The sequence below is a fragment of the Schistocerca americana genome, chromosome 1, assembly GCF_021461395.2.
Source record: "Schistocerca americana isolate TAMUIC-IGC-003095 chromosome 1, iqSchAmer2.1, whole genome shotgun sequence".
Lineage (NCBI taxonomy): Eukaryota > Metazoa > Arthropoda > Insecta > Orthoptera > Acrididae > Schistocerca > Schistocerca americana.
Window position 1 is genome coordinate 1,160,498,909 of NC_060119.1, and position 12,579 is coordinate 1,160,511,487.

At 46.5% G+C, this 12,579-nt stretch overlaps 1 protein-coding gene across 1 annotated transcript in view; it reads left to right on the forward strand.

Annotated features, from left to right (window-relative positions):
• LOC124551788 (ionotropic receptor 25a-like) overlaps positions 1–12,579 on the forward strand; it is a 250,148-nt gene that overhangs the window by 110,627 nt on the left and 126,942 nt on the right. The window contains exons 5-6 of the mRNA XM_047126467.1: positions 1,831–1,997; positions 12,186–12,365. Coding sequence (XP_046982423.1) covers positions 1,831–1,997; positions 12,186–12,365 — 347 coding nt within the window. The remainder of the gene's footprint in view (positions 1–1,830; positions 1,998–12,185; positions 12,366–12,579) is intronic.

The window sequence follows — 12,579 nt, forward strand, 5'->3', positions numbered from 1 at the left end:
ACTGCGTTTCCATCTGAACCCTTGATATTCATAAAAGTGGTTCTCATCCACCAAAGGCCTCTAATTTTCCTGTAGGCAGTATCTATCTTACCCCTAGTGAGATATGCCTCTACATCCTTACATTTGTCCTCTAGCCATCCCTGCTTAGCCATTTTGCACTTCCTGTCGATCTATTTTTTGAGACGTTTTTATTCCTTTTTGCCTGCTTCATTTACTGCATTTTTATATTTTCTCCTTTCATCAATTAAATTCAATATATCTTCTGTTGCCCAAGGATTTTTAATAGCCCTCGTCTTTTTACCTACTTGATCCTCTGCTGCCATCACTGTTTCATCCCTCAAACCTACCCATTCTTCTTCTGCTGTATTTCATTCCCCCATTCCTCTCAATCGTTCCCTAACGCTCTCCCTGAAACTCTGTACAAACTCTGTTTCTGTCAGTTTGCCCAGATCTCATCTCCTTAAATTCCCACGTTTTTAAGTTTCATCAGTTTTAATTTACAGTTCATAACCAATAGATTGTGATCAGAGTCCAAATCTGCCCCTGGAAATGACTTACAATTTAAAACCTGGTTCCTGAATCTCTGTCTTACCATTATATAATCTATTTGAATCCTTCGAATATCTCCAGGCTTCTTCCATATCTACAACCTTCTTTTATTATTCTTGAACCAAGTGTTAGCTATGATTAAGTGATGCTCTGTGCAAAATTCTACCACCTGGCTTCCTCTTTCATTTCTTACCCCCATTCCATATTCACATACTACGTTTCCTTCTCTTCCTTTTCCTACTACCGAATTCCAGTCACCCATGATTATTAAATTTTCATCTCTCTTCAGTATCTGAATAATTTCTTTTATCTCATCATACATTTCATCAATCTGTTCGTCATCTGCGGAGCTAGTTGGCATATAAACTTGTACTACTGTGGTAGGCATGGGCTTCGTGTCTATCTTGGCCACAATAATGCGTCCACTGTGCTGTTTGTAGTGGCTTACCCTCACGCCTATTTTTTTATTCATTATTAAACCTACTCCTGCATTACCCCTATTTGATTTTGTATTTCTAACCCTGTATTCACCTGACCAAAAGTCTTGTTCTTCCTGCCACCGAACTTCACTACTTCCCACTATATCTAACTTTAATCTATCCATTTCCCTTTTTAAATTTTCTAACCTACCTGCCCGATTAAGGGATCTGACATTCCACGCTCCGATGCGTAGAGCGCCAGTTTTCTTTCTCCTGATAACGATATCCTCCTGAGTAGTCCTCGCCCGGAGATCCGAATGGGGGGCTATTTTACCTCCGGAATATTTTACCCAAGAGGACGCCATCATCATTTAACCATACAGTAAAGCTGCATGCCCTCGGGAAAAATTACGGCTGTAGTTTCCCCTTGCTTTCAGCCGTTCGCAGTATCAGCACAGAAAGGCCGTTTTGGTTAGTGTTACAAGGCCAAATCAGTCAATCATCGAGACTGTTGCCCCTGCAACTACTGAAAAGGCTGCTGCCCCTCTTCAGGAACCACACGTTTGTCTGGCCTCTCAACAGACACCCCTCCGTTGTTGTTGCACCTACGGTACGGCTATCTGTATCGCTGAGGCACGCAAGCCTCCCCACCAACGGCAAGGTGGTGGTGGTGGTGTAATGTCATTAATTTTTAGTCAAAACATGAGCCTCACCTACTGCGCGGCTCCTGCTCGAAACAGAACCTCCCACCACTGCTGTTGCCGCCTACACTTAAAGGGTTATGTTGTATTGGGTGCACTACACACCGGTACTGCGTCAGACTTTGCATTCTTGCACGTCATTCTGCATGTTGCTTTCCCAGAGCTGGACCAGGCGCTGTACCACCTGATCGGCAACTCGGTGCTGCGAGTGATCGCCCTGAACGGCCTGGAAACGGAGACGGTGAACCGGCTCAAGGACATGCGGCCCGTCGCCTCCTACTTCGTCATCTTCGCCGATACGGCCCACATGAGCGAACTCTACTCCAAGGTAAGTCTAAGTCCCCCACCAGTTAGGGCAATTGCTGCATAAAGCTGTTCCAGCTGCACCTCTTAGAACAACGCAGCTCTCGTATTTCTTTGTGTAATGGCACATCAGTAAAATTTACTCAATCCAAGATTATGATATTATTTGCTGCTAGCAGTAGACTCAAAAAAAAATAGTAATATATCTTCGACATCAGAAACCTAAACTTCTGCAACGGAGAATTTGAATCAAATTAAATGCCTTGCAGCCGTCTAGTTTCCAAATTTTTTTTAATTTGGTTACAAGTTTTAACATTTTACTACGCCATCTTCAGCCCCCTAACCGACGTGTAGGAAGATTCTACCTCGGTTGTGATCAAAACAGGGGTATTAGTAGATTTTTACTGCGGTGGTCACTTCAATCATCATCTGCCAACTGTTTTGATCACAACTGAGGTAGAATCTTCGTACAAGTCGATTAGGGGCCTGAAGATGGTGTAGTAAAACGCTGCAGCCGGTAGCCAAATAAAATAAGTTTGGAAACTAGAAGGTTGAAAGGTGTTTAATTTGACATCCTGTATCGAACAGCCGAGTCCGGCAACCATCTCTAAAAATATGGACATACAGAGAGAATTTGAGTGTCTGTCTCAGTACCAACCGTTAGTAACAAGCACATGGTACATTGATGAATCATACCATCAATGCATACTGCGAGATTGAATGACTCCTGGTTTCCTCTGCGGGTACCTCCTCCGTTAAGAGAAGTATATTAGTCGAACGGAGGTGAAATTGGAATCATTATGGCGACGACGCTGTTTACAAACGGGGAAATCCACTGACATAAGTGGCTCTTACAAATGGCACCTTGTTATAATGTGGTGGGTGGAAACGATCATCTTGCAAAAGGAGAAACTGGTGGGCTGATCGCGTGCTACTGTCGTGGGCATCATGGAAAGTGGCTAAAACCACGAAGAGGCAACAAGGTTGTTGGACGTCGACACCTCGTCACACAATGTGGAGGTCAGAGTTTTGCCTGTTCCGTAAAGTAAGATAAGTGGCGATCTTTGCCGGGTCTGACGACAGACAACAGAGTGATTATAATTATTTTATTCGCTACTTCCGAGGGACTCCATAAAAATAAGAATAACGAACAACGAATAAACCATTGAAAGAGATACATTTTAATCTCCATATGAGAAGGTAACATTTGTTAATACGATGTTTGCGTTCCAGATTACAAACGTCGCTCAATATGACGACGACCACCTGCATCCACGACAACCTGTAATCACACTAGAGATTGCTCTACTGCTGCCTGAAACATCTCAGGTGGGCTGTTGGCTACATCCCTCGCTATGCTCATCTCAACCTCCAACGCGTATTGTGCCCCGTTGATAAACCTCGTCCTTCAGGTGACCCCACAGCCAGAAATCATCCGGGTTCAGATCTGGTGATCTTGGTGGCCACACAGTTTGGACCGATCGTTGAATGATTCGGTTTTCTCCAAATGTGTTACGAAATAACAGAATGACCTCATGACCATTGTGAGTTGGATCTCCATTGTGCATCAAAACAGTTTAGTCCAAAGTACCTTTCTCCAATAGACGGGGATCACATATTGGCGAAGCAGATCATGGTAACGTGTGCCGCTCACGCTGCATGTCCTTTGTTCTAGGGGTCAGAGTTCCTCAAAGAAAAATGGACCAGTCGTGAATTGTGCCGTGAAGCGACACCACACAGTGACGCTTCACTGTGAGGGGGAAGTATTTGAACGTTCATTGACTGTCACGATCCCCCTATGCGACAAATGTCAGTTCCGTGTCAGAACCTGTATGTATTGCGTTTCGGTGCAGTCAAGCGTTAATCACTTCTATGAAAGCATCGTCCTGTTGTTACTGACTACCCTATTTATTACGTCTTTGATGTCCCAAATGTGTTCTATCGGCTTCCGACCAGGCGAATATGGTGGCCAAGCAATCAAGAAAAGTTCACTATCAGGCTCCTCAAAACACTGAAGCATTATTCTGGCCTTATGACGTAGACAGGTAACCAATCGGAACATACCATCGGCATTGTGGAAGACATCAAGCCTGAAGGGATGTACGTGGTCCACAGTAATGTTCACGTAGTCCTTAGCTTTCGTGGTGCTCTCGATTATTACCACGGGTTCCATTGGGACCCAGCTGAATTTCTCCCATAGCATAATACTGCACCCCACAGGCCTGCATACGTGCCGCAATGCATGTTTCTTGTAGGCGTCCGTCTGGATAATGGCGTATCTAGAGAAGATCATCGACCTCGTGTAACAAGGAACAAGATTCATCTGAGCAGGCGACACGTTTCTATTGATACACGGTTCAATGATGACGGCCCATGCCCATTGCAATTACTGACGATGTCGTTGGTCATCATGGGAATTCACAAGTGTCGTCGGTTATTGAGCCCCGTGTTCAACAACGTGCACTGACCGATTTGCTTCTAAGCATTTCTGCCTGCACTAGCGCTGTAAAAACTCCTCCCGAACAGGCCATGAAGCCCCAACGGTACCGACCGGCCGCCGTGTCATTTTCGACCCATAGACTTCACTGGATGCGGATATGGAGGAGCATGTCGTCAGCACACTGCTCTCCCTGCCGTACGTCAGTTTCCGAGACCGGAGCCGCTACTTCTCAATCAAGTAGCTCCTCAGTTTGCCTCACAGGGGCTGAGTGCACCCCGCTTGCCAACAGCGCTCGGCAGACCGGATGGTCACCCATCCAAGTGCTAGCTAACTTCGGTGATGTGACGGGAACCGGTGTTACCGCTGGGGCATGGCCGTTGGCTAGCGCTGTAAGGGGTGGTTATAATTAAACTTTCACTTTATGAGCCAGTACAGACGGAGAATTATTGTTACCGTGTGGCCACCCAAATTTATGTGAGTGATGTTCAGACTGTGTGCTGCAGGATTTACGTTGGTAGTAGAGTTAGTGTCAAGACTTGCAGGTAGGCGCCAGTGCTGGTACGGCGGCGTAGTTGCTTTGAAAGAGCATCAGTGTGCATTACAGTTGCAGACAGTCAGCATAGGTCTGGACAGGGTCAGTAGGGCTTTACTCGTAAAGCTGTTCTATCAAAACAACAGCAATGGTGCTGCTAATCTTCGCGAGTATCGGTGCGTTAAAGGAATACAGAGAAGTCCAATATCGCCACTGGGGTTGAATAACATGATTCGGAAGTTCGAATTAACTGGAGTTTTGGTAAGTGCTCCTGGGAGAGGCGGACGGCCAATAGCACCGTAAATTGTTGCAGAAGTTACTGTTGCCATGGCTCAGAATGCTGGATGCAATGTGCAGTCTTCAAGCAATGCACGAGCTGTGTCAAGTCAGTTGAACATTCCATCGTCCACCATTCCAAAAGTACTGTGAACAATTGTGAAATACACTCCTGGAAATTGAAATAAGAACAACGTGAATTCATTGTCCCAGGAAGGGGAAACTTTATTGACACATTCCTGGGGTCAGATACATCACATGATCACACTGACAGAACCACAGGCACATAGACACAGGCAACAGAGCATGCACAATGTCGGCACTAGTACAGTGTATATCCACCTTTCGCAGCAATGCAGGCTGCTATTCTCCCATGGAGACGATCGTAGAGATGCTGGATGTAGTCCTGTGGAACGGCTTGCCATGCCATTTCCACCTGGCGCCTCAGTTGGACCAGCGTTCATGCTGGACGTGCAGACCGCGTGAGACGACGCTTCATCCAGTCCCAAACATGCTCAATGGGGGACAGATCCGGAGATCTTGCTGGCCAGGGTAGTTGACTTACACCTTCTAGAGCACGTTGGGTGGCACGGGATACATGCGGACGTGCATTGTCCTGTTGGAACAGCAAGTTCCCTTGCCGGTCTAGGAATGGTAGAACGATGGGTTCGATGACGGTTTGGATGTACCGTGCACTATTCAGTGTCTCCTCGACGATCACCAGTGGTGTACGGCCAGTGTAGGAGATCGCTCCCCACACCATGATGCCGGGTGTTGGCCCTGTGTGCCTCGGTCGTATGCAGTCCTGATTGTGGCGCTCACCTGCACGGCGCCAAACACGCATACGACCATCATTGGCACCAAGGCAAAAGCGACTCTCATCGCTGAAGACGACACGTCTCCATTCGTCTCTCCATTCACGCCTGTCGCGACACCACTGGAGGCGGGCTGCACGATGTTGGGGCGTGAGCGGAAGACGGCCCAACGGTGTGCGGGACCGTAGCCCAGCTTCGTGGAGACGGTTGCGAATGGTCCTCGCCGATACCCCAGGAGCAACAGTGTCCCTAATTTGCTGGGAAGTGGCGGTGCGGTCCCCTACGGCACTGCGTAGGATCCTACGGTCTTGGCGTGCATCCGTGCGTCGCTGCGGTCCGCTCCCAGGTCGACGGGCACGTGCACCTTCCGCCGACCACTGGCGACAACATCGATGTACTGTGGAGACCTCACGCCCCACGTGTTGAGCAATTCGGCGGTACGTCCACCCGGCCTCCCGCATGCCTACTATACGCCCTCGCTCAAAGTCCGTCAACTGCACATACGGTTCACGTCCACGCTGTCGCGGCATGCTACCAGTGTTAAAGACTGCGATGGAGCTCCGTATGCCACGGCAAACTGGCTGACACTGACGGCGGCGGTGCACAAATGCTGCGCAGCTAGCGCCATTCGACGGTCAACATCGCGGTTCCTGGTGTGTCCGCTGTGCCGTGCGTGTGATCATTGCTTGTACAGCCCTCTCGCAGTGTCCGGAGCAAGTACGGTGGGTCTGACACACCGGTGTCAATGTGTTCTTTTTTCCATTTCCAGGAGTGTAGTATCCATAAAAACTGCATATTACTCACTAGTTAACTGTTTCATTGTAGTCAAACAGTGAGTGAAGTCGAACGTTTTAAATTATTATAACTGAGGGTGGATAAAAGTGAAGTCGTATGGCTGGCAGACTCCGAGGGGAAGTTACAGGCGTCTAGTTAGAAAGGTTTACCTACCCTTCGCTCACACTGGCACCTCTCCTTTACGAAGTGTGAGATTCGTGCTCTGAGTGTATCTGATAGATATAGATGACTGTAATAGGTGTGTGTGTAGTGTTCTGTTACGTTTCCGTTGGATGACGATGTGAAAGAGGAGAGCGTGAAACCCGATGGTAGCATGCAGCCTGGTTCACTTCATATGTGGAAAAGTTGTCGTCCAGCATCAACAAACACTGGAAAGGTTTAAACCTGACTGGGATCTTATAAAGTTGGGGGGTCCAGCATCAACAAACACGGAACAGGTTATAACCTGACTGGGGTCTTGTAAAATTTGGGGGCGGTAGGACGCCCCAGGGTTCTGTTCTGGATCCATTGGTTTTATTGATTGTCCCTGTCTTCCCATAGGGTGGGGTCTGAGAGAGAGGAATTTGAGATTTACAAACGTTGACCCAAATGTTAATTTTTCCCGCAGATTCGGGTAAGTGTTGTTTGTTTCTTAGTCATGAGGCCACACAACTTTTAGTTATCAAACAAATCATCTGACTAGCTAACTAACTAACCAAACATCCTACTTACTAACGAGTGAACTCATTAACTAAAAAATAACTGACTCACGAACCTTCAACATTTGTTAAACTCTAATTCCTTTCTCTCAAACCCATCTTATGGGGAGAGATGAAGAGTTTTAGTTTCAGTGAATCAAAATTTACGAAGTAATAAGTATTTTTTATTTATCCGTAACCATTTTTCACGCAAAGATGTGAACATGGATTTTCTTGAATTACAGCACCAACTACCAAGAATCAAATGTTTAAGAGAAAATGTACGTAGTTTTTTATGTAGAATCTGATTCTGCAATAAAAAATGGGGGTTCCCATTTGAAATTTTAAAGTTGCCTCCCACCCCACCCCCATGGGGCTGGGGTGGTGGGCTAATTTTAGCACCAGCAGATGTCCCCCCTTGAAGATAATCAACTTTGGATTCTACACATTTTTTCGTGTAAAGCTTATTTTTCGAGTTATTATGGTTTGGCAACTTAAAATTTACACGCTGTATATCAATGACCTGTAATTAGGACATTGGGCGGCTTTTGACCTGTGTGGCGGCTCCTGGGCAACAGACGCACGAGCAGGCGACCCCAAACAATGGCTGCTACACCGCACTTCTTTGCATTCCTCGGTGCCATCGAACTTAACGTCCTCATGCGACGCAGAGATCACCACCGACAGTGTCGCATGTCCCCACGTCACGAGACACTGCGGAGAGGTTTGGAATTTAATCGAAGGCATCCGCACAGTCTGGTGACCAGGATCTTCACGCCAACACCCCTGTTACTCCTCGCCAGAAAGACAAAGGGATAGCACCCAGCAGCATGTGGTGCACTCGGGCGATTGCGCATACAAGTACAACCGACGTTGCTTAACTTCGTTGATCTGACTGGGACCAATCTATTCGATGAGGCAATGCCGTTGGCACTGAGTACAGACGTAATGGCTTTTTCAGAGTATCGCGTTCAAGAATTTGTGCCGAAACTGAATGCTGCTATCTCCATTATAACGGTGACCTCCGCTTTCTCTGGCACTGAAACGTGAAAGCTTGTTTATTTTGTTTACTTTTACTTTATTATCTCATATGAGGTTACATTTTAGGGCACTTACCAAGAATATTCTTAGCCCAGGAAAGGTCGGACAGACTGATCTGCGCTGACAGTTCGCGAATTTCGAGTAGGCTGCTGTTCAAGTGTCCCGGAATTCTAACTCTAGCGTTCCTGTACATATACTCCATCAATTGATTTGTTGTGGATAATATTGACACATTCAAAAGAAACTGCCGCATTCATTCACTGAACACTAGGCGTAAAGACAATGTTCGCTTGGAGAATGCTTCCATAAGCGTAGTATTGCACAACAGGTTTTATTGTCAACTGGCGTCCAGAAGAACAGAAAAAAATTGTCTGATAAAAAAAGGCTCCCTTGTGAGACACTTATTCTTTTCTGTAGAGGAGTTCATTGCAGTAGTTGAGAACTTTCCACTGTAATGCGTTGTTTATTCCTGCACTTCCTCACAATATCTTCGTATGTCATTACTTCCTTAATTTTGTTCATAAATTTTATACTCAACGTTGTGTATACTATAAACTGACTCCATCTAAGACCATGTAGCTTTGGTCTGCATTGTCGAACGGGACCTGATAAATAAATGAGTCACTTTCTAACATTCTGCGTGGTGTCTTTTTGTTCTATATCGAGTCTCCCTACCACTTTCGCGCAACGACGCTCTGAGCGTGTTTTTTAGGGAATTGACTAGTTTGAACCTGGGACCTGTTGCTGGTAAGGAGACGCCAGACCACACATGACATGTAGAATTCAGAGGAGTTCAGTGAGACTAGCGATGATATAACCAAATACTTAACGATTTCAGCGTCAGCTCCACTGCACTCCCTGTAAAAGAATCTTAATACCAACTAAATTTAGTGGAAGGGGTTCAAGGCATTCCTATTTTATTTATCTGGTAAAATAACGTCGAAAAAGCAGTTAAGTTTACCACTGGAAATTTTATTCTACTCACAAAGCATCGTTTATAAATTGCACTATTGATAAAAGGAAATGTTTTAATACAGGATGGTAAAAACCAATTGTGTTCAACAAAAATGTGAACGAATATTCCCTGAATGGGTTTCCAAGTTCTACAATGGATCGAAGGATGACCTATGCCATATCACATCTATAATCTAAGTTTAAATTAAGTTTCACAAAAGAGCAAACTATCAAAATGGTCTACAGTGACCCTCAATTATCTTTAATTACTTATCTAACTTGTCGTAAATTACAGTGGCTGATGTGGCTTCTCAATAACTATATAACAGAAAAATCATCGCGTTTCAGATTTTTACTTCAAGTGGCAAATGTGAACACCATGAGCTTTAATTGACGATCGACACTAGTATTACGTAAAAAGGGGGTGTAACAGATGAGCCTTCTGCAGTTCTGAGTGAAGCTTTATGCGCTGTTATGCGGCACCGCGTGCGTTCATTACCTTGTCGGTGTTCGTCAGGGGGCGGCGGACAGCACAGCTCCGCTCACCTCGCCATCTCGGAAGAAACTCCCTCCTAACTTCTCCTTACTACAATTTACCGCAGTTGGTTTAAAAAAAACTATCTGGCTGTGTTTTCATCCGACCAATCAGGGTCTCAATGTTAACCTTAAGCTCCACCTACAAAAATTCTGTCCATCCAATGAGAAATGTTATACTTTTCGTGGTGGGGCAATGTTTTTTAAAGTTTGCAACATAACAGAGACGCGAAAAAGTCTCACGCTAAAACTTGCAGCAGGAGTGGTCCTAGTGGTTAGCTGGCGACGTGGGTGTCCAGTCTGTCCCTTATCGTAGGGCCTTCTAGCTTAACATGGTTCTGCTCTCGGCTTCTGTTCTCGTTTCTCCCCTCGGAACTGCGTCTGTCTCACGGTGGGAAGGTATGACATGCATTTAGGCATTCTTGTGTTAGTTTGTGGTATTCCATTTTCTCACTCTTTACTCGTATTACTTTGGTTAATTTAATGTCACGATTAATTCGGAGCTATGTGACATACTACTGGATTTGCTTATCATGTCAGGGTTTTCATGGAAGGTTTTGGATTTGCCTGACACCTTACAACTTGGGTACCCTCTTTCACCTCTCGCCCTATGGCTCCCTTTCTGTGGCGTTCACCTGAATGGAGTAATGACTAATACACTACTGGCCATTAAAATTGCTACACCAAGAAGAAATGCCGATGATAAACGGGTATTCGTTGGACAAATACATTATACTAGAACTGACATGTGATTACATATTCTCGCAATTTGGGTGCATAGATCCTGAGAAATCAGTACCCAGAACAACCACCTCTGACCGTAATAACGGTCTTCATACGCTTGGGCATTGAGTCGAACAGAGCTTGGATGGCGTGCACAGGTACAGCTGCCCATGCAGCTTCAACACGATACCATAGTTCATCAAGAGTAGTGACTGGCGTATTGTTACGAGCCAGTTGGTCGGCCACCATTGACCAGATGTTTTCGATTGGTGAGAGATCTGGAGAATGCGCTGGCCAGGGCAGCAGTCGAACATTTTCTGTATCCAGGACCTGCAACATGCGGTCGTGCATTATTGTCGTGCATTATCCTGCTGAAATGTAGGGTTTCGCAGGGATCGAATGAAGGGTAGAGCCACGGGTCGTAACACATCTGAAATGTAACGTCCACTGTTCAAAGTGCCGTCAATGCGAACAAGAAGTGACCGAGACGTGTAACCAATGGCACCCCATACCATCACGCCGGGTGATACGCCAGTATGGCGATGACGAATACACGCTTCGAATGTGCGTTCACCGCGTGTCGCCAAACACAGATGCGACCATCATGACAGAACCGGGATTCATCCGAAAAAATGACGTTTTGCCATTCGTGCTCCCAGGTTCGTCGTTGAGTACACCATCGCAGGCGCTCCTTTCTGTGATGCAGCGTCAAGGGTAACCTCAGCCATGGTCTCCGAGCTGATAGTCCACGCTGCTGCAAACGTCGTCGAACTGTTCGTGCAGATGGTTGTTGTCTTGCAAACGTCCCCATCTGTTGACTCAGTGATCGAGACGTGGCTGCACGATCCCTTACAGCCATGCGGATAAGATGCCTGTCATCTCGACTGCTAGTGATACGAGGCCGTTGGGATCCAGCACGGCCTTCCGTATTACCCTCCTGAAACCTCCGAATCCATATTCTGCTAACAATCATTGGATCTCGACCAACGCGAGCAGCAATGTGGCGATACGATAAACCGCAATCGCGATCGGCTGCAATCCGACCTTTATCAAAGTCGGAAACGTGATGGTACGCATTTCTCCTCCTTACACGAGGCATCACAACAACGTTTCACCAGGCAACGCCGGTCAACTGCTGTTTGTGTATGAGAAATCGGTTGGAAACTTTCCTCATGTCAGCACGTTGAAGGTGTCGCCACCGGCGCTAACCTTGTGTGAATGCTCTGAAAAGCTAATCATTTGCATATCACAGCATCTTCTTCCTGTCGGTTAAATTTCGTGTCTGTAACACGTCGTCTTCGTGGCGTAGCAATTTTAATGGCCAGTAGTGTACTACACGATATTTAGAAAACTGGTCTAGTGCCTTTGACCAGCAGATTTGTATTTCGGTGAGTTTGTGAGGATTGCCAGGTGTACGTGTACGCAGGCGGCTGCCGGCGGCCTGGTGCGGAAGGCGGAACGCTGGACGCTGGTGTTCACGGACTGGGAGTGGCGCAGCTTCGGCCGCGACCACCTCAACCTGTCGACGGCGCTGCTGCAGATGAAGCCCGCCTCCTGCTGCGCCCTGCAGGGAGAGCCGGACGCCTGCAGGTGCACGCTGCGCAAGGTGACGTACCGCCACTACCTCATCCTGGCAGCGTGGCCGCAGCAGCACGCGAAAGTGTAATTTCTGCTAGCAGGAGTCTGCTGATAAAGAGCGAAATGATGAGGTACCTCTGGAATAGGTGAGCAAAGAAGGCCACATTATTTTTTTCCAGGAGTACCAACCTGTACAAAGGAATCTTTACATTATTAATTTGGGAATGTAGCTCATCGGAAAA